Source organism: Gobio gobio (genome assembly GCF_949357685.1).
Source record: "Gobio gobio genome assembly, chromosome: 18".
In the NCBI taxonomy this organism is placed as follows: Eukaryota; Metazoa; Chordata; class Actinopteri; order Cypriniformes; family Gobionidae; genus Gobio; species Gobio gobio.
Genome location: NC_137111.1, coordinates 4,419,106 through 4,443,279, shown reverse-complemented (window position 1 = coordinate 4,443,279; position 24,174 = coordinate 4,419,106). Strand labels below are relative to the sequence as shown.

Below are 24,174 nucleotides of genomic sequence, written 5' to 3'. Positions count from 1 at the left end.
ACATAGATCAGACTATTACACTCATATTATACACTGCAGATTGTTGCAAAGCAGCTTCACAGTAATACAAACTAGATGAGTAAAGTTCATAAACAAACTTTGCAAAGTAGGCTTGAAAAAGCCTTGCCAGGAAGTAACTTTGAAAAGTTTAAAGTTTTAATTGAATGGTTGAAATTTAAGGTTGGGTCAGAGGGAAACACATTTCTAGAATGAATTACAACATTGTTAACACGTTTTAGCATGAATTAGCTTATTGTTAACATGTTTTATCATGTTGGTAGCATGATTTAGCTTTATTTTCCACATTGTTAACAAGTTTTAGCATGATTTAACATGAATTAGCTTATTGTGAACATGTTTTATAACGTTGCTAGCATGATTTAGCTTTATTTATCATTGTTAACCAGTTTTAAAATGATTTAGCATGAATTAGCATATTGTTAATATGTTGTAGCATGTTGCTAGCATGATTTAGCTTTATTTTCCACATTGTTAACAAGTTTTAGCATGATTTAACATGAATAAGCATATTGTTAACATGCTTTATCATGTTTTGCTAACATGATATAGCTTTATTTACCACATTGTTAACAAGTTTTAGCATTAATTAGCATATTACATGTTTTAGCATGTTGCTAACATGATTTAACTTTATTTACCACATTGTTAACAAGTTTAAACATGAATTAGCATATTGTTAACATATTTTATCATGTTGCTAGCATGATTTAGCTTTATTTACCACATTGTTAACAAGTTTTAACACAACTTAACATTTTGTTAACATGTTTTATCATGTTGCTAGCATGATTTAGCTTTATTTACCACATTGTTAACAAGTTTTAGCATGATTTAACATGAATTAGCATATTGTTAACATGTTGTTAGCATTAATTAACAGGTCACTAACATGTTTTAACACATGCTGATAACATGAATAACCATGTTGTTAGCATTATTTAGCACATTGTTGTCTTGTTTAACCATGTTGTTAACATGACCTAACATGTCCTTAGCATTATTTAACATGAATTAACATGTTGCCAGTATTATTTAACATATTGTTAACATTAACATTTTATGTTTTAACATGTTATCACGTTTTTTAACATGTTGCTAGCATTATTTAACATTTGTTTACCATTTTTAACATGTTAACATGATTTAACATGTTGCTAGCACGTTTTAGCATTCTGCTAATGTAAATTACAAAGTTGTTAGCATGATTTGGCATTTCACTAGTATGATAAAACATGTTGCTAGCATTAACATGTTATCATATTTCAGCATGTTGCTAGCACATTTTAACACATTGCTAGCATGAATTAGCACACTTGTCGCATGAATACTATCACTAGTATGATAGATGGATTATAATATTCAGAATAATAATACGTTTAAACAGTAGATCTTTTTTAAGCCAACCTGATAATTTGATAATGCTAACATCAAATATGAGACACATTCAATTCTGCTGTAAAGCAGCTCTAGAAAGATATTCAGTTCAATAACTGTGTGTAGCTGATGTAAAGTTAGCCATTATGCAGTTAATGTTGTATGTAAATTAGGTACAAGCGTAATGGTACTTACAATGTGAGCACATTTCCAGGGGATAACTTGCCTCATTTCCCTACGAAAGAAGAAAACATAATATTTCATTATTACACAGTATCAGGATCAGTATAGTTTTATTGAATGCCATGTTAGCATCTATAGCTATCTATTATATCTACTGTTTACCTTTTCTGGTAAAATCTTACTAAATAAGTCCTTAAAGGTGCAGTGTGTAATATTTATGAGGATCTATTGACAGAAATGCAATATAATATACATAACTATGTTTTCAGTGGAGTATAAAGACCTTACATAATGAACTGTTATGTTTTTATTACCTTAGAATTAGGCGTTTCTATCTACACACACCGCGGGTCCCTTACAGTGAAGCCGCCATTTTGTGATGCCCTGTTTCTACGGTAGCCCTAAACGGACAAACTTCTCTACAAGAGCGCTAGCTACTCTCTGCTGTCTCAGATGTTTGTCCTGTGTTGGCCACCGTAGCTTCTCTGTGTGCTCAGAAAGGGAGGGGTGAGCGGTGCAATTCACAACCTCACCACTAGAACTTACACACTGCACCTTTAAATGAGCTTACTTCATAAAAATGTTTTATACTTGACAGTCCCATAAAAACCTCTGAGTTGAAAGTGTCAGTCTCATATTCTATTGATTTTGGGTAATGTACTTATTCAATATTTAATTTCACAAAGAGTCGATTAAACCGAGAGAATAATTTGAGACACTTTGACAAATATACAAGTAAACACAAACAAAACTAGGCATGTTTGAATATTCATGCATCAAATGATACTTTTATGACTTTTTCTGGTATTGTCAAATGAATCAGTAATGAAATTAATTAATACATCAAAGATACACAATGGTTGAAAACCTGTTCCCTTTATAAATGTTGTTTTTCACATGTCTGTGTTTTAAAGCATCACTTCTGAAGAGCCTGTGATAGAGAGACTCTTCTCTTTCATCTGAAGCTGAAACACTGAATGCTCCACCCTCTGCATCTCCATCTGTTTGATTTATTATTTATAAAGTTGCGTTGAGTTCAATGGGGTCTGAATCTGCCACAGCACTGGAGGGCTGGTGAGAGTGTGCCTGTGTGTTCTCAATGCATTCTGGCTTTATGGGATACATTTACATTTACTATATCTGCTACATAAAGCACTACACACAGTCTGCCAGCAGGAGCAGCTAAAACAAGTGGTGTACAACTACTGTCACTCAAAACATTCACAATTAATTACATATTATGCATATTTTGGAGTCTCCTACAACAGGTTTACATTCATCAAAGTTCGGGGTGAGGGCGGGGCAAAGAGACGCTGTTCAGCCAATCAAGACCACAGGCGGGCATTATGCAAATTAGTTGGAACTACAGTGTGTGAGGGTGGGGCTAAGAGACGCTGTTCAGCCAATCAAGACCAGAGTCAGGCATTATGGAAATTTGTTACATCTACAGTGAGTGAGGGCGGGGCTAAGAGACGCTGTTCAGCCAATCAAGACCAGAGTCAGGCATTATGGAAATTAGTTACAACTATAGTGTTTGAGGGCGGGGCTAAGAGACGCTGTTCAGCCAATCAAGACCAGAGTCAGGCATTATGGAAATTTGTTACATCTACAGTGAGTGAGGGCGGAGCTAATAGACGCTGTTCAGCCAATCAAGACCAGAGTCAGGCATTATGCAAATTTGTTACATCTACAGTGAGTGAGGGCGGAGCTAATAGACGCTGTTCAGCCAATCAAGACCAGAGTCAGGCATTATGCAAATTTGTTACATCTACAGTGAGTGAGGGCGGGGCTAATAGACGCTGTTCAGCCAATCAAGACCAGAGTCAGGCATTATGGAAATTAGTTAAAACTACAGTGTTTGAGGGCGGGGCTAAGAGATGCTGTTCAGCCAATCAAGACCACAGGCGGGCATTATGCAAATTAGTTGGAACTACAGTGTGTGAGGGCGGGGCTAATAGACGCTGTTCAGCCAATCAAGACCAGAGTCAGGCATTATGCAAATTAGTTAAAACTACAGTGTTTGAGGGCGGGGCTAAGAGACGCTGTTCAGCCAATCAAGACCAGAGTCAGGCATTATGCAAATTAGTTAAAACTACAGTGTGTGAGGGCGGGGCTTATAGACGCTGTTCAGCCAATCAAGACCAGAGTCAGGCATTATGCAAATTAGTTAAAACTACACTGTGTGAGGGCGGAGCTAAGAGACGCTGTTCAGCCAATCAAGACCAGAGTCAGGCATTATGCAAATTAGTTAAAACTACAGTGTTTGAGGGCGGGGCTAAGAGATGCTGTTCAGCCAATCAAGACCACAGGTGGGCATTATGCAAATTAGTTGGAACTACAGTGTTTGAGGGCGGGGCTAAGAGACGCTGTTCAGCCAATCAAGACCAGAGTCAGGCATTATGGAAATTAGTTAAAACTACAGTGTTTGAGGGCGGGGCTAAGAGATGCTGTTCAGCCAATCAAGACCACAGGCGGGCATTATGCAAATTAGTTGGAACTACAGTGTTTGAGGGCGGGGCTAAGAGACGCCGTTCAGCCAATCAAGACCAGAGTCAGGCATTATGGAAATTAGTTAAAGGGGTGGTAAACCACGATTTCACTATTCTAACTTTAGCTAGCGTGTAATGTTGCTGCTTGAGCATAAACAACATCTGCAAAGTTACAACGTTCAAAGTTTAAAGTAAAGGGAGATATTTGCTTTTAAAGAAATCCATGTCTAAGGACTACAGCAAACGGCCAGTAGGCGACTACACACATTCCTCCAGGGTTGGTGACATCACCAGGCTCAATATTTACATAAACCCCTCCTCCGAGAATATGAAATAAGGGGGGGTGAGGCCATTTTGTATCGTGGCGCTGTTGTGGTATAGTGGTAGGCTACAGGCAGGAGTGGTGTTGCTGCAATGCCGACGAAACACTGTTATTTTCATCTGGATTGCAGGTCTGGGGATGGGCGTTTAACATACAGCATGTTATATGCATGTGTTTGAGACAGAGGGGAACAGGTCTCAGATATATGCTGCCCATCATAAAGCACGAGACAGACAGGGTCGGAGGAGAAGACTGGAAAATGTGACATAATGGAAAATATTCGTCCGTTGCAATTCATGAGCAATTCAGTGTGAATCATGCGCGACTGGTGCGCCTCCCGCAGAACATTTCACGGAGGAAAACTTCCACCATCTTCGCGAGTTCAATACAGGATATGCACCACGGCTTGTCCTGAAAGCTGGATTTACAAACAGAAGCTGTTTACGGGCCACAACCTGTAAGTCTGATTTATTTTTCATCGATGTGTTTTCCTGTAATAGGTTGTAGCAAGGAAATAAACAGAAGACAGCGCTGTTCTGCAAACCAGTCTGTTAAATGCTCATTCATACTTAACGTTATCCGACGAACACCTAACGTTACAAACACTAACGTTAAAATCTCAACAGCGAACTTAGCATTAGTGTAAATGATTCTTTGATTAGAGCTTTTATGTATTATTTATCTACAGGCTTGCTAAACATGGTTCTGTGTGTGATTTGGCTAACTTACTAAAGCCAGTGTTTAGTGTTCGTTTTGGGTTAATAGTTCTTGCGACAGATATTTGGCTATAATCGTTCTAAAAATACAAAAGTGCCATTCAGTGGCGATCACTATAGATCCGCAGTCTTTACTCTTGAGGACTGAACAGGTTCTGCTCGATCATCTTCACTCAAATGTTCTGGGTCTGATTCGGGCTCATATGGTTTTATTGACGCCATTGTTTCTAATACTACCCAAAAGCACAGTCTCCAGGTGAAGATAAGGGGCGTAGCGTTGCCGATAAACGTGCACTGTGGTTAGCGAATCACAACACACTAGGCCAGCTAACCAATCAGAGCCCACTGCGTATTTTTAAGGGACTGGCTTCATACAACCCGGAAAGCATCAGACCGTTTTACAAGGAGGGACAGAGCAGTGTAGAATAAAGGTCAAATATATGAAAAATAATGCTATTTTTTTTTTAACGAAGCATGAAACACATGTTACAGTGCACCCCACAAACACAGTCAAGCCTTCAAAACAATGTGTTTTACCACCCCTTTAAAACTACAGTGTGTGAGGGCGGGGCTAAGAGACGCTGTTCAGCCAATCAAGACCAGAGTCAGGCATTATGGAAATTAGTTAAAACTACAGTGTTTGAGGGCGGAGCTAAGAGACGCTGTTCAGCCAATCAAGACCAGAGTCAGGCATTATGGAAATTAGTTAAAACTACAGTGTTTGAGGGCGGAGCTAAGAGACGCTGTTCAGCCAATCAAGACCAGAGTCAGGCATTATGGAAATTAGTTAAAACTACAGTGTTTGAGGGCGGAGCTAAGAGACGCTGTTCAGCCAATCAAGACCAGAGTCAGGCATTATGGAAATTAGTTAAAACTACAGTGTTTGAGGGCGGAGCTAAGAGACGCTGTTCAGCCAATCAAGACCAGAGTCAGGCATTATGGAAATGAGTTAAAACTACAGTGTTTGAGGGCGGAGCTAAGAGACGCTGTTCAGCCAATCAAGACCAGAGTCAGGCATTATGGAAATTAGTTAAAACTACAGTGTTTGAGGGCGGAGCTAAGAGACGCTGTTCAGCCAATCAAGACCAGAGTCAGGCATTATGGAAATGAGTTAAAACTACAGTGTTTGAGGGCGGGGCTAAGAGACGCTGTTCAGCCAATCAAGACCAGAGTCAGGCATTATGGAAATGAGTTAAAACTACAGTGAGTGAGGGCGGGGCTAAGAGACGCTGTTCAGCCAATCAAGACCAGAGTCAGGCATTATGGAAATTAGTTAAAACTACAGTGAGTGAGGGTGGAGCTAAGAGACGCTGTTCAGCCAATCAAGACCAGAGTCAGGCATTATGGAAATGAGTTAAAACTACAGTGAGTGAGGGCGGGGCTAAGAGACGCTGTTCAGCCAATCAAGACCAGAGTCAGGCATTATGGAAATGAGTTAAAACTACAGTGTTTGAGGGCGGAGCTAAGAGACGCTGTTCAGCCAATCAAGACCAGAGTCAGGCATTATGCAAATTAGGAAGTGAGACTGGGATTATTGATGACTCATTTAAGTTCAGAATCACTTCTTTCTTTTAAGAGACAAAAACTCAATTTATCTGCACTTTGATCTTTGAGGCTTTGCAGACTTACTCATAAACAGCCTGTCAAAAGTTTGGAAACATTATTATTATCAATGTTGAAAACAGTTTTGCTGCTTCATATCTTTGTGGAAACCATTTTATTTTTCAGGATTATTTGATGAACAGAAAGTGCAAAAGAACAGCACATCTCTGACACAGAAATCGTTTGTAACTGGATATTCCCGTGGAAAAGACTTAAACTCCGCCCCTGCAAGCGCATGCTCATCTGCATACACGTTTGAGTGCCACGCCCACTTCTCAACATCCAATCAACAACCAATGCACAGAATCAAGCCCCGCCCCACATCTGCTGCTACTTCGGTTTCATCGTGACTTTAATGCACCCTTGTTGAATGAAAACATTCATTTCTTCAATTCCTGTAATCTGTGTTCAGTGTGGGATGAGATCTGGAGCTGCTGATCTGGAGTCAGTGTTTCCCGTCCCACTAATAGTGGAGGTTTGAATATGACCCCGGAGCAGCCGTTAGGGCAGAGGATTGAGAGAGGACAGGTCAAGCATTAACGTCCTCCGCCTATGAATAGATCTGTTTGTTCACAGAAAGGCTTTAATGATTCGGACGGTATGTTACCAAGAGTTTATACTGAGATGCTGCTGTTGCGAAAGGTTGACACATCATGGATCTGCTTCTAAACTACATCAGCTCATACATATTGTAAATTGTACCCTCCTTTTTCTTAAGACTAAGGGAACTGTGCAAAAACACATGATCAGGACATGCTAATCTCTAGGGCTTTCACAATTCGATTTTCGATACAATTCAATATGGATTATTCTGGATATATATCAGGTATAATACATGAAAATTTTCTCAAGGAAAGCTAATTTCTGAACTAATGTTGTAAACTATGGGAGTCAGTTGATACTACATTAGCCGACTAATATTGAAGGTAAAAATTGACTGATTTCTATACAAACAATTAAATGACACTAAATTATGTTTTATTTTTTATAATAATAAAGTGATAATATTAACTTTACAATTACATTATCATAATTCTACTCCAATTCGTTTTTTTGAAATATAAACATTTAAATGGTAGCTGTCATAAAAACTTGCCAGATTTATTCATACATATATGCATTAAATATTGAAAAACATTGACAATGAATATGCTATGTAATGGTGCATATAATTAGCATAATGCTCATCTCTAGAGTTAATTTTTCTAGCTGACTAGCGAGTTTATGGACACTGGATATGGTTTTTCTGAGGTAAATGTGACATGACATTGTTTACAAGCCGTTTTACTGACGTCTTTCTGTGGTTGAAACACTGATTGAGCGATTCTGTGTGACATGATACAGATTTCAGTGAGTTGTCCTGTATCTTTAACACACTTTCAGAAGCTCCTTCATGTTTACTTCGCGCTGTTACTGGTATAAAGCAGAAGAGAAGATCCGTTCATGTGCCGGTTCTCTAGAGCTGAGCTGAGACAGAGCAATCTCACACCAAAACGGTATTTATGTTTTTGAATTTCGTAAAAAGAAAATAGACGTGATTTGAAATCTGAGACTTTGTTTCATATCAATAGTAATAAAGCACAAAGATTATTGCGATTGATTGGATGGGAGGTGCGCTACAATGTTTATTTCATTCATTAACTGAAAACAGGATGACTAATCGATTCTTGGGATTTAAGAATCAATATTGTTTTGTAAAAGTGAGAATTGATTAAAATCGAGAAATCAATATTTTTTACCCAGCCCTACTAATCTCCATTGGGTGGAATTACAGTCACTCCAAAACAAACACAGATCAGGCATAACATTATCCTAATTTTGTGTTGGTCCCCCTTTTGCTGACCCGCCGAGGCATGGCCTCCTCTAGACCCCTGAAGGTGTGCTGTGGTATCTGGCACCAAGATGTTAGCAGCAGATCCTTTAAGTCCTGTAAGTTGCGAGGCGGGGTCTCCATGGATCGGACTTGTTTGTTCAGCACATCTCACAGACGCTCGATTGGATTGAGATCTGGGGAATTTGGACTCAAACTCGTTGTTGTGCTCCTCAAACCATTCCTGAAGCATTTGTGTCCAGTTCTCCACTGGTCCTGATAGAGCCTGACCACTGCAGACCGGGAACACCCCACAAGAGCTGCAGTTTTGGAGATGCTCTGACCCAGTCGTCCAGCCGTCACAATCTGGCCCTTGTCAAACTCGCTCAAATCCTTACGCTTGCCCATTTTTCCTGCTTCTAACACATCAACTCTGAGGATGAAATGTTCACTTGCTGCCTAATATATCCCACCCACTAACAGGAGATCATCAGTGTTATTCATAATGTTATGCCTGATCGGTGTACACTCACCTAAAGGATTATTAGGAACACACACTAATACTGTGTTTGACCCCCTTTCGCCTTCAGAACTGCCTTAATTCTACGTGGCATTGATTCAACAAGGTGATGAAAGCATTCTTTAGAAATGTTGGCCCATATTGATAGGAGAGCATCTGCAGTTGATGGAGATTTGTGGGATGCACATCCAGGGCACGAAGCTCCCGTTCCACCACATCCCAAAGATGCTCTATTGGGTTGAGATCTGGTGACTGTGGCGGCCATTTTAGTCCAGTGAACTCATTGTCATGTTCAAGAAACCAATTTGAAATGATTGGAGCTTTGTGACATGGTGCATTATCCTGCTGGAAGTAGCCATCAGAGGATGGGGACATGGTGGTCATAAAGGGATGGACATGGGCAGAAACAATGCTCAGGTAGGCCGTGGCAGTTAAACCATGCCCAATTGGCACTAAGGGGCCTAAAGTGTGCCAAGAAAACATCCCCCACACCATTACACCACCACCACCAGCCTGCACAGTGGTAACAAGGCATGATGGATCCATGTTCTCATTCTGTTTACGCCAAATTCTGACTCTACCATCTGAATGTCTCAACAGAAATCCAGACTCATCAGACCAGGCAACATTTTTCCAGTCTTCAACTGTCCAATTTTGGTGAGCTTGTGCAAATTGTCGCCTCTTTTTCCTATTTGTAGTGGAGATGAGTGGCACCCGGTGGGGTCTTCTGCTGTTGTAGCCCATCCGCCTCAAGGTTGTGTGTGTTGTGGCTTCACAAATGCTTTGCTGCATACCTCGGTTGTAACGAGTGGTTATTTCAGTCAAAGTTGCTCTTCTATCAGCTTGAATCAGTCGGCCCATTCTCCTCTGACCTCTAGCATCAAACAAGGCATTTTCGCCCACAGGACTGCCGCATACTGGATGTTTTTCCCTTTTCACACCATTCTTTGTAAACCCTAGAAATGGTTGTGCGTGAAAATCCCAGTAACTGAGCAGATTGTGAAATACTCAGACCGGCCCGTCTGGCACCAACAACCATGCCACGCTCAAAATTGCTTAAATCACCTTTCTTTCCCATTCCGACATTCAGTTTGGAGTTCAGGAGATTGTCTTGACCAGGACCACACCCCTAAATGCATTGAAGCAACTGCCATGTGATTGGTTGATTAGATAATTGCATTAATGAGAAATTGAACAGGTGTTCCTAATAATCCTTTAGGTGAGTGTATATAGCACATACAAGCCAAATGAATGCGTGTTCCTGGACCTAGGCCTGATTCTGCTTCACACTTGGTGGTGTTGTCTTGTAACAGACTCGCATCCTCTGAGATGAACAGCTCAAACCTCTGAAACAGATGCAATAATATGCAAAAGCAGAGCCGCGGTGAAACGGCATCTGAAGTGTTTTTGAAGAGCTGGTTATTAATATCAGATCCCCCGAGTCCACACATGAATTAGAGCGATGACAATTCACAGCAGACCTACTATCCATGAGCTGATGAGAACAAATGACGCCTTGCAGCTCAGAAAGGAGAATATAGAGAGTTTTAAATGAATTCCTGGATCATTAGAGGCTCTTCTGAGATGTAAATGAACTCTTTAGTGGGCTGAACATGGTCTGAGGAGAGGCAAACACTCAGCGCAGCTCATAAATAATGCATTCTGCATTCAGAGTCAATTAGACCGCACAACACACAGAGCACAATCAACATCCAACATCACGAAATATCAACAGAACCACTGGAGATGCTATAGCAGATCATAACAGAACTGTCCATTTTGCTCATGCAAACTATATGCAATAGCACAAAAAACATAATTGTCGATTATTCCCTTGAAATTGCGATTATTAATTACGATTAATCACAATTGACATTGAATGATGTTTTGAATAGGTGCATGCCATATTGTTATATCAAAACAAACAAGCTTTTCTATAGCATTAAAGGGATAGTTCACCCAAAAATGAAAATTAGCCCATGATTTACTCTCCCTCAAGTCCTCCGAGGTGTGTATGACATTCTTCTTTCAGACGAGTAAAATCTGAGTTATATTACAAATGTTCAGGCTAATCCAAGCTTTATAATTTGATTCATAGTTGCTCTGTTTTTGAAGTCCATAAAAAGTGCATCTGTCCGTCATATAACTGCTCCACGCGGCTCTGGGGTGTTAATAAAGGCCTTCTGAAGCCAATCTACGCGTTTGTGGAAGAAAAATATCCATATTTAAAACTTTATCAAGTAAAGTTTCGGTCGACCGCCATTTAAACAAATGTGCGCCAATTTATAAATGCAGAAATGTGGAGTTTATTTATATTTATAACATGATCTAGTTGCAACGTCACATTAGCAAGAGTGCTGTTTTCCTGAATAACTTCACGACTGAAAACATGACACTGATTTCATGACAGTTCCATAAACAATTAATAACATTAAGTTACTTACATTTTAGACTAAATATTGAGTGTTTTTGTTCGATTTCAGCGAAAATAGTTCCAAACAAAGATCACAGCAGAACCATAACGCGTCTCACAGCAACAGTGTGTGTTACTAAATGATTCAGCGTTTGAATTAATCGGTTGAATCAAAGATTCAATGACCTGTTCATAAATGACTGCCTCATTACTGAACGAATCAGCCGTTTGAACGAATCGACTCAATGACTCGCTCATTCAGACCTGCCGCCACCTACTGGTGCTTTAGTTTCATTAAACATTCTTTCCAACTTTTCTTATTTGTATATTCAAAATATATGTAAAACAATCTCATAACATTATTTAATGCAGTTGTATTTTTTCAGTGTAAATTATTTAATTTGATTGGTAACAGCCCTACAGTGTCGTCTTCTAATTTAATGTATTGATCAAATTTAAGAATATAAAATGAAAGCTGAAGCATAGCCTATATTTTATAAGATTAGGGGGAAAAAATGCCCTTTATAAAAGGTACAAATATCACAAATATGCATATTTAAATATGTCAAAGCTGATTGAACACTGGTGAGAATATTGCTTCAGAATACATTTTATTTACAACATAAAAAAATAAAACAATTTTACTCGAACAAGTGAATGACAAAGTACGTGAACAGGCTTAATGTCGAGCCCTGACCCACAACCCTGATCACAGCTGTGTGTATCACCTCCTTTGACACACTCATGTCTGACTGATAACAGAATACTTCCTTAACTGTAAGATTGATGTGGTTTTGAAAAGAGCTACACAAATAAGTACACAAACCCCCAGCTGAGCTTCATAAGGCTTGAAGTAGATTCTGATATTCACCAAACCCTGACTGGGTGCCAAAAACATCAGCCCCCAAACTAAAGATTATCATTTTCTACTAAAGGTACAATTGCAAGCATGAGTAATAAAGGGGAGAGAACCAATATGATCGTTCTTCATTCTCCGTCATGAAGCCCACAATAAATGACTAATGCTCACAACCAGCTGATAGCAGGCCTCCGCTGGTGTGTGTGTGTGTGTGTGTGTGTGTGTGTAATACCTGGGGAAAGCGATCTGCTAGCATTCCTATTGATCTAAACTCCATGTAGGAACAATTCAAACTGTGATGGATCGCTTTACATGTCGGACAGACGCTCAGGTGGGCGGCTCCTGACAGGATAAACTGCTTTATACGCCACACCTTATGATTTCTGGAGAAACCTCTCCAGCCTTCACTGAAACCATGTGCAGGCGTACTAATAATAATCATAATAATAATTCTTTAGTGCCTGGAGTAAACTTAGGCATCTATGATTTCAGTAATGCAGAAAATATAAGGATGTGTTTATATTCATTTAGAGATGAATTAGACTAAATTGTTCATGTTATGTGTGTCATTACCACCTTTTGATAATAATTTATGAATCCAGATTCATTAAAAGTATTTCTGAAAACACTCAAATAAAACATTTCATATTGCAAAAATATTATTTGTAAAATATATTATTGCTGGGGAAAAATCAATCTTTTCAAAAAGAAAAGGTGTTAATAAAATATATGTGCGTGTTGTGTGTATAATATAATTATGATGTAGTGTATATATAAATACACACACATGGATGTGTATATTTAGGAAATATTTGCATGTATATAATATATATATATATATATATATATATATATATATATATATATATATATATATATATATATATATATATATATATATATATATATATATATATATATATATATATATATATATATATAATAATTATATTATACACAATACACACACATATATTATTACCACAAACTTTTATTTTGGATGTGATTAATCACGATTAATTTTTCCCCAGCACTAATAAATATATTTATATAAGTTGTTAATCTTATGAATTTCTTATTCAAAAGGCTTTTTAATCATTAAAATTTTACTTACACCATTAAAATGGAATCCAGAATTTTTTTTATGGAAAACAAAGATTTCATAAGAGCCTAAAAGTTAATTTCTGATAAATTTTGTATAAATTAGGGCTGTCAAAAGATTAATCGCGATTAATCGCATCCAAAATAAAAGTTTGTGTTTACATAATATATGTGTGTGTACTCTGTTAATTATTATTTATATATAAATACACACACATTCATGTATATATTTAAGAAATATTTGAATGTATATACTGTATATACATTTATATAATCTATAATATATATACATATGAATGTTTTATATATAAAAAATAATATTTTTTTCTTAAATATATACATGCTTGTGTGTGTATTTATATATAAATAATAATTAACAGAGTACACACACATATATTATGTAAACACAAACTTTTATTTTGGATGCGATTAATCGCGATTAATCTTTTGACAGCCCTAATATAAATGTCATGATTTTAATTTATAAGAACACACGTTTTTACTACTAAACTTTTATTTGACCATTAAAATGGAGTCCAGGCCAAAAAAGAAAAAAAGGAGAAAAAATTATTCTGGGGAAAAAAATAAAAACAGAATTTGGGAAAAACTAAATAAATTTTATAGGGCACTATGACCATTTTCAACTAGAAACTGAAAAATTGTTATGTTTAATGGCCGTACATTTACAAAGGCCATACAACCTTTGACAAAGTGTAAGTTTTTTTAAAAATCAATACCGTTATCGTCTCCATATAAACTACAAAAAGGTCAATTTGTGAAAACAGTGCGTGTTCAGTCTAAAGACGTGTAGTGTCACCTCGTCTCTACGCGGAAAATGCGAAGGAAAAGCTTTTCCATTTTTGGTACTTCGTTGTGAATGTATCTAAATCTCTCACTAGTGCAAAGCTGTACCCAATTGAATTGCAGATCCTAAAGAGCTGCAGCCCAGCGAGAAAGACTTTAAAAGACGTCTAATAGCCGTCCAAACCAAGCGGCTCCTCCCGCAGTTTCTCCTGAAGCCGATACAGAAGTGAGTTAAACTGCAGTTCATGGACTGGCCACTAGAGACGGACTCCAGAAGGAGCAGAATCTCATTGAGCTCATGTTAAAATGGCCAACTTTACAGCAGAAGAACACATGTTTACAGTCTGGGACAAACTGTGCTTTTGGTCTGTACGGCTAATGTTGCCCTTCATGACGACTGTGAGGGGGGAATGTTTTATAACTCATTCGTTTACATTATATAAAGCCTTAAAGTTCTGCATAATTAAGGGCGTGGCCACTTTGAGTGACAGGTGGTTTGCCGTTTGTCTGCTGTCTGTTAGTCGTCACCTCAGCTCCGCCCATGTCCCGCCTCTTTGCCCATTTTCTGTTATCTGTTGATGAGCTGACAAGATGGCGACGGCCAGCTCGACCTACTTTACACTTCAAATCTGCTCTTCAGAATCCTATGAGTGACGTCACGGACAATACGGCCATATTTTTTACAGTCTATGGTCCAAACACACCCCTGACGTCTAGGCTAAAAATTGGGCTGTCAGTGAAAATGTAATATACGTCTAACCATAGCCCAAAAATAGACTAGTCATCTAGAACATGAACATGTCAAAGAAATCAGACTTTATATGAAGACGGTGCTAGTGCTGGGCGGTATGACCAAAAATGTATATATCACGATATTTTTCAAAATTATATCGGTTTTGCGGTATATGACGGTATTTTTTTCTCCTATCCATGACAGGGTGTTAACCACATTATCTACTGATTGAGAGAGGAAATACTGCAGGAGATTGACCAGAATGCCCTGTTTTACTGTCATGAGCAGTGTTAATTTCGTTGACGAATAATTTTCGTCAATGAACATTTTTCACTGACGAAAAAGAGACGATAATTAAATAAAAACTAGTGTTGGATGACAAAAACTATGACGACAACGTACTGTCATTTTCGTCAATAAATAAAAAAAGTCACGCATTATATATTCGTTTTTGCTTACACAATAAACTATATTTAATTTAATTCGCATTTAATTCATAGTCAGGCGGAAAGACCAGTATTTGACACATATTCAATAAAGTATCATGGTTATAATAGTTCACTAAAACCATTAAAAAAAATCTTCATTACTTGAAATTAAATAAATGTTAACTGAAATAAATAAACTTATTTGAAGCTTTAGCTTAACCTGATATGGCCTACTGACTAAAACAGAAATACAAAGTTATAAAAACTATATAGATGTTTTAAAAAAACTAACAAAAAAGTGAATTGAGCTCTTTCGTGTATTTTTAATGTCAAAAACAAAATGTCAGTTTAAGTGACAGTCGGTTATGTAATGCTTAAATACTTAATGTATTACAATTTAACTAAACTCATTAGATTTAGTCGACTAAAACTAGACTAAAACTAAAAACAATTCAGGTGGCTAAAATATGACTAAATCTAAATCAAAATATGCTGTCAAAATTAACACTAGTCATGACGAGTGAATATTGTAGAGTAACGCCACACTAGAGTTAATACAGGTTTACAAAGCCCACAAAATGATCATGGGCGGAGACAACAACCAATAAAACACTCATTACAGACACATGAATATTAAAATATGACCTGAGGGCACCTTAAGCATTTTAAACATCTAACCCTATAAAACAACAAACTGACAAAACAAGGGAGAAACGCGGAAGAACATTTAAAAGGTCTAATGATATGTTCAATACATTTAAGAGTCTCTGAACAAATGACACACGTCAGTTTAACACAGAAAGAATAAAGACGTGATGAAATATGTGCGCATAAACGATGACGGTTCATGTTTAGAGCACTAGAGTATATGAAATATGTCCATAAAAAACTTAAACACACTCACTCCGGTCTATATCTGATATGATCCATGTGGAGAACGATCTCAGTGTAGTTTGAATTCTCCGCTGTTTTTTTCCGGTAATTTCGTTTATTTAAAGAGATTATTTAATGCTTACAACACGAATAACCTATGTAACTGAATAGTTGTAGTATAGGACTAATTTCCATGGTTACCACTACAAGTAAACATATTTTAACCATGTGTAAACAAAAATATGATCTAATAAGTTGCAATTAACGCATATTGAATGTTAAAGTACCTTTCAAATATGATGTATCTTTACCCATTTTACTCTTAGTCATTTTAATAAATTATTACATTTAATAATTAAAAAGTTCATTTTAGAAGTATTGTATCGGTATCAATATCGGTGATACTAGCCTTGAAAGTATCGGTATCGATACACCCATCCCTATTTATGAATGGGAGAAAGTTCAACGCCTAATATGGCGAATAAGCCCCGCCTTCTAAATAAAAGAGCCAATCGTTGATTAGTAAAGTAATCGAGTCACTGCAGCTGCCGGTTGCTATAGAAACAAGCACTATTCTGATTGTGCATGCGCATTAGCTTCGTCCAGGCTGAAAAAATCATCTTTTTGTCATAATTCGATTATGTTTAGAAACAAAGTTTATGAGACAGTTGTTGACAGATTTCATTGGCGAATTTCAAAATATGAAAGTTTGGCGAGCAGTTTTGGAGATGTTTGATGTTTCCCCATTCAAAAAGATAAGAGCTGCACAAGAGGCGTTTCTAAGATGGCCGCCGAGTGAAGCGACCAAACACCTGTTGACTTTGCTTACATGACGGAATATCATACATAGCAGTCCCTCCAGAAAAACGCGATTATGCGATCGCGTGATTTAACGCATAATCAGCCAAAGTCCGCATATTCATGCGGGGGCCGCATTTTTTCAAATACGCCGCACTTTCGCCGCATAAATTGCCTATTTCCGCGTGCAAAATATGCGGGGCTATCATGATTTCATAATCCCCGCATTTTCGTTGCAAAAAAAGTCATATATATTAGCAGAAAGTTGAAAAATTTTCGTTTACTTCACACAAGAGCCGCCATTTCCGCCTATTGCCATGGGAACGTTTTGAAGTGACGTGATTACTAGGGCTGTAATCAACCAAAGAAAATCTTGGTCGACTGAAGTCCTGAAATTTTCGACTAAAAATCGACTAAAATAACGTTAGGAAAAAAAAAAACTTAAATGAATAAGCTGCACACTGTGCGCAGTACTTGGTAGCCTTGTTGTCTCCCTAAATTAATTATAAATAAACATAAAAAACTAGTAGGCTATTTGCTGTATATTAAATAGTTTTTGAGCTGATTATTTTGCACTGAAATGAGTCTGACACACGAGTCTGTCGGCTCTGACAGCGTCGCATCGCATGCACCTGCGCAATATCATAGACTATGACTTCCGAAAATATAGCACTATGTGTTGTTAACTAGATATCATCACAAGAACTTTTGAGGAATATGCAACATAATTTAGACAATTTTTTTTGTCATATGTATAATAATAACTGACAGACACTCATTTCAGCCGCTCTGTGCAGCTCAAACATGAGCTCAGTCAGCTGAGCTCAGCTTCGCGGCTGAGACACGAATAGACTATTAACTTAAAGCTTTTACTCTTAAACACAAAAGGCACGTCCTCTTTAATAAAAAAGGAATATTTATTAAACAAGCCAGATCAAGAGCAGAAAAAACGCTCTCACAATTAAATAAATAATATACAAGAAAACTAGCCTTCTTCAATCTGTCTCTCTCGCCTGCGGGTTGGGCTAATCCAAAATAAGTGAAACAATGGGGGTGTTCTGAAGACAGACTGTTACCTGTGAAACAGGGGTGCTCTGAAAACACCCCCATTAGCAATTAGTGCTTTCCACCTGATGAAATGAACGCGGCGCGGCAAAACTAATGAAATTAACGTGGCTCGGCAAAACTGATGAAATGAACGCGGCAAAACTGACGGTACAGATCCACTAATAGCGCGGTGTTGTGACGCTTCCCCTCATGTGTATGTTGATGGGCGTTCCTCAAGTTTACCACTTTGGGTGTACGTTTGAGCCAGCGGGGAATGAAACACAAAGGACCAGTGAGAGACTTCTCTTCGCCAGTGGGTTGGGCTAATCCAAAAGAAGTGAAAACAATGGGGGTGTTCTGAAGGCAGACTGTTACCTGTGAAACAGGGGTGCTCTCAAAACACCCCCATTAGCAATTAGTGCTTTCCACCTGACGAAATGAACGCGGCGCGACAAAACTGATTAAATGAACGCAGCAAAACTGATTAAATGAACGCGGCAAAAAATCGACCAATCAGAATTTTGGTCGAGCCAGAACGTATCGACCAATAATCGACTAATCGACTGGGAGATTACAGCCCTAGTGATTACCCGACGCGAACGTCATCGAAAAGCTTCAAACCCCGTGGAGAAACCATAGATACCGGTGAAACCATGATGAAGCACAAACTCCCATTGGCCAACAAAAATAACAGCAAAAGAGCAAAGCAGTTTCCCTGTGTGCTGACTGATTTCAAAACACAGCATCATGAAGCTTTGAAGCGTTATGAATCAATGAGTCGATTCAGCGGTTTGAAGCGTTATGAATCAATGAGTTGATTCAGCGGTTTGAAGCGTTATGAATCAATGAGTCGATTCAGCGGTTTGAAGCGTTATGAATCAATGAGTCGATTCAGCGGTTTGAAGCGTTATGAATCAATGAGTCGATTCAGCGGTTTGAAGCGTTATGAATCAATGAGTCGATTCAGCGGTTTGAAGCGTTATGAATCAATGAGTCGATTCAGCGGTTTGAAGCGTTATGAATCAATGAGTCGATTCAGCGGTTTGAAGCGTTATGAATCAATGAGTCGATTCAGCGGGTTGGATCGCCAAAGTCACGTATTTCAGCAGTTTGACACGCGATCCGAATCATGAATCGACTCGATGATTCATAGCATCATGATGCTGTGTTTTGAAATCAGTCATCACTATATAAGTCGTTATTTAGTTTTTTTTGCACACAATAACTATTATCGTCGCTTCATAAAGTTATTGTAGAACCACTGTAGTGAGATGGACTTTGTAACGACGTCTTTAGTAGGCTACCTTTTATGGGTCTTGAGAGTGTACATTGTGCCAATGGAGGCCTTTCTGAGCCATCGGAATTCAACTAAAATATCTTAATTTGTGTCCAACAACATAAAGGGAAGTCATTAATGACAGAATTTTCATTTTTAGGTGAACTAACCCTTTAAGAGATTGCACTTTGTGCATTGGAAGCACTCAAATGTCTGTTTTGTAAAGCTACCTCTGTAAAACAAGAAGTTATTTATTCATTTTTTCAGAAGTTGTAGCATATTCCTTTTGTAAAGCTACAGAACTTGATTGACTAAATGTTTTGTAAATTTGAGCCATTATTAAGGTCTTCAATAAAACAAGATGAGAACTTCCAGCATATTCCAGCACTTTCTGTGATGTAGTGCTTTTTTTCTCTTTCTCATCAAACCGCGTTTTTTGCAAGTTCCCGCAATTTTATCGCATAAAATTGCATAAATATCCCGCATTTTTCATCGCATTTTTTAAGAAAACGTGCCGCATAATCAAGGATTTTTGCCCGCAACAATCACAAAAAAAAGCCGCATTTTTCTGGAAGGACTGACATAGGCAAAAACGACCAAATTCACGGTTGCCTAGAAGTGGGTTATTCATAGCAGGATTGATTCAAGCGTTTAGAAACAAAATTTATGCGACAGGTGTTGTCAGATTTCATTGGCGACGTCAAAATATGAAAGTTTGGTGAGCAGTTTTGGAGATGTAAGAACTGCACGAGAGGCGTTTCTAAGATGGCCGCCGAGTGAAACGACCAAACACCTTGTAATCACTGTTGACTTTGCTTACATGATGGAATATCATACATCTCGCAAGTTATTTAGGCAAAAACGACATTTAACCAAATTCACAGTTATTTTGGATAGAAGTGGGTTACTCATAGCCGGACTATATCGGGTCTATAGTTAACCAAGACCACCCAATACTAGACAGTGCATCCCGATTACTTATGAATGGGAGAAAGTGCAACGCCTAATATGGCGAATAAGCCCCGCCTTCTAAATGAAAGAGCCAATCGTTGATTAGTAAAGTCATCGAGTCACTGCAGCTGCCGGTTGCTATAGAAACAAGCACTATTCTGATTGTCATGATTCGAGCATTTAGAAACAAAATTTATGAGACAGTTGTTTAGGCCTGTCACGATAACTACTTTTTGTTTCGCGATATATCGTCCCAGAAATAATTGCGATAAACGATATTATTGTCATTTTAAGACTATTTTATGCCACTATATAACAGCATTAAAATGCAAGTAGATCTACACACTTTCAAATGACAACCTTTTAATTCTTTAGATCATGTAAATTAAGGATAAAAAATATATTATCCTAAATAATAATAAAAAATAAATAAATAAATAGTAAATAAAAATGTTCCCTTGTGAAACGGCTTTAACACTCGTCATTCTGCGTTGACATATGTGCAGCAGATCAGGGGATTGAGTCCATTTGGGCTTATTCTTCCAAACTGTCAGTATTGGTCAGGAAAACACTATAACGCCTAAAATGGCGGCTTTTTTTCACCCGTTGATAGGCTGTCGATAACCGCTCTGGGTATGAAGGAACTGCCTGAGAACCACTTTCGCCTCATGACATTCATTATCCTGTAAACATAATGGCCGATATATTGCATCACAAAATTATTGAGGTCATGTAAATATATTGTGCGATATATCGATATATTGCGACAGGCCTACAGTTGTTGAGAGATTTAATTGGCGATATGAAGTTTGGCGAGCAGTTTTGGAGATGTTTGATGTTTCCCCATTCAAAAAGATAAGAGCTGCACAAGAGGCGTTTCTAAGATGGCCGCCGAGTGAAGCGACCAAACACCTGTTGACTTTGCTTACATGACGGAATATCATACATAGGCAAAAACGACCAAATTCACGGTTGCCTAGAAGTGGGTTATTCATAGCCGGATTGATTCAAGCGTTTAGAAACAAAATTTATGCGACAGTTGTTGTCAGATTTCATTGGCGATGTCAAAATATGAAAGTTTGGTGAGCAGTTTTGGAGATGTAAGAGCTGCACAAGAGGCGTTTCTAAGATGGCCGCCGAGTGAAGCGACCAAACACCTTGTAATCACTGTTGACTTTGCTTACATGATGGAATATCATACATCTCGCAAATTATTTAGGCAAAAACCACCAAATTCACGGTTGGCTAGAAGTGGGTTACTCATAGCCGGATTATATCGGGTGTATAGTTAACCGAGGCGGTGAAATGATGGCTATTGCGTGCTGGGATGACTATTATGTAAGGAAAGGAGCCATTGCTATCTGTAGTATATGCACCAGTAACATAAAATTCACAAGTGTGGCCTTAAAAACACCAAATAATGGTGATGGTGGAGCTGCTTCTTATCAACCTGTTCTGGAGTGCGTCGAAATATACATATGCAATATTCATAATATCATCAATGAAAGAACTAGTCAAGGGTCTGGATTATTGTGTAAGGCACTGAATATGTACATTCAACTTAATTAAAGACTAAAGCAGTGCGTCTGAAATGAGACTCTTCCAGAAAAAGAGGGTTTTATTAAAACGCCGAACCCCTAAGGACCTAGACCTAGATTTTGCTCCAGTTAACCTCATCTTTTACTAATCTGCACTGGTTAGCCGCTCATCTGATGTCCAGGACTTTCTGTATTGATCTGTTCAAGACGTGTAATATTCATCCAAATCCATGAGGACTTGTCAGCAACTCACAAAGGACAACTAAAGCAAAGATGATGCAGTGGGGAAGACCTGTCAATCATGACGTTTAATGAGATTCTGCTGTGAGTGGCAAAGTTTTACACAATTCCTATACGACATTGGTGATGAATGCACATTTAGTGTGGATATCACCATTGATATCCTTTAAAGTATCATGCAAACACCATGAGGGCTCAGATATGCAAGGCATACCTACATAATTCAAAGAATAACGAGGTGAAAAACAACCTGCGCTTTATGGCCTGCACAGGAGACTGGTTCTCTTATTCATCCCAATCATGTAAATGAAGATGCATTAATAACTAATGGCATGGCTTTAACTTTAAATGCCAAACAGCATCATAGCAAGGGCCATTCAGCAGCACTGGCTCAGGTGAGCCTTTATTCCTGCGATGGCTTTGCAACCACTTTGCATGAAACAGACCAACAATGGACACACACATTCCCAAGCTGGCATATGCACAATGGGAAGCGCATAAATCGTCGTGTTATGCCGATGGGTTGAACGACGCGTTTGACACTATGATATCTGCTATTTGTTTACAGTGCTGCGAATGCGTTGCTTACCATGTTGCTGCTGCCTGTGCGACGGAAATCCCCCTCGGAAATGAACAGCAATAAATGACAGCACAGATACAAGAGGGAAATTATGCTCTTGGTCGCGTTGTTTTGTCCAAAAAGGCTGGTTTTGACAGAGCAGCAGCAGCGGCGTAACCTATTTTTCCGTCCGTTTCCGTGGGTTTCACTGCAGTAGCGACGGGAGGAAGAGCCGCAGGGCGGGGAGGGTGGGAGGAGCGGAGGAGGCTCGCTGCGATTGGACGACAGCCGAGAGAGGCGGGGCTAAGACGCGCTGATAGGCGGGCCTTCGATACACTACATACGGGAAACCTTAGCCCCACCCACTTAGCCTTCACCCTCACACAAACACACACACGACACGACAATTTGCATATCAGCCCCTTCGCGATATCAGCGCATTCAAGTCAAGTCCTCCTGGGAAGTTCGTGTGTACGAGTCGGAAAGTCGTGTTTATGACGTCGGGTGCGTTCAAATCACTTTCAAGATGGCGGCGCACCTTCTCTTTCTTAACCACTCAAAGATCCAGCAAGGTTTTTAAACTCTTGCTTCTAGAAAATGGAGAACAAAATTACAGTAAAATCACTCCAGTAAATACTATAGTGTTTTTGAACCATACTATTGTAAAGATACTACAGTATATTGTAGTATTTACTACACTTTGTTAATTTACTGTAGTATATTTACTATAGTATGGTTCAAAAACACTATAGTATTTACTAAAGATACTACAGTATATTGTAGTATTTACTACACTTTGTTAATTTATTGTAGTATATTTACTATAGTATGGTTATAAACACTATAGTATTTACTAAAGATACTACAGTATATTGTAGTATTTACTACACTTTGTTAATTTATTGTAGTATATTTACTATAGTATGGTTATAAACACTATAGTATTTACTAAAGATACTACAGTATATTGCAGTATTTACTACACTTTGTTAATTTACTGTAGTATATTTACTATAGTATGGTTATAAACACTATAGTATTTACTAAAGATACTACAGTATATTGTAGTATTTACTACACTTTGTTAATTTATTGTAGTATATTTACTATAGTATGGTTATAAACACTATAGTATTTACTAAAGATACTACAGTATATTGTAGTATTTACTACACTTTGTTAATTTATTGTAGTATATTTACTATAGTATGGTTATAAACACTATAGTATTTACTAAAGATACTACAGTATATTGCAGTATTTACTACACTTTGTTAATTTACTGTAGTATATTTACTATAGTATGGTTATAAACACTATAGTATTTACTAAAGATACTACAGTATATTGTAGTATTTTCTACACTTTGTTAATTTACTGTAGTATATTTACTATAGTATGGTTATAAACACTATAGTATTTACTAAAGATACTACAGTATATTGTAGTATTTACTACACTTTGTTAATTTATTGTAGTATATTTACTATAGTATGGTTATAAACACTATAGTATTT

General features: G+C 37.9%; 1 protein-coding gene across 1 annotated transcript in view; it reads right to left on the bottom strand.

The window, feature by feature from the left end:
- Positions 1-22,872, bottom strand: part of ppp3r1a (protein phosphatase 3, regulatory subunit B, alpha a) — a 49,761-nt gene extending 26,889 nt beyond the window's left edge. The window contains exons 1-2 of the mRNA XM_079843470.1: positions 22,688-22,872; positions 1,591-1,630 (exon numbers count right to left, since the gene is read on the bottom strand). Of these exons, the coding sequence (XP_079699596.1) occupies positions 1,591-1,630; positions 22,688-22,690 (43 nt within the window). The 5' untranslated portion in view covers positions 22,691-22,872. The remainder of the gene's footprint in view (positions 1-1,590; positions 1,631-22,687) is intronic.
- Between the last annotated feature and the right edge of the window lie 1,302 nt (positions 22,873-24,174).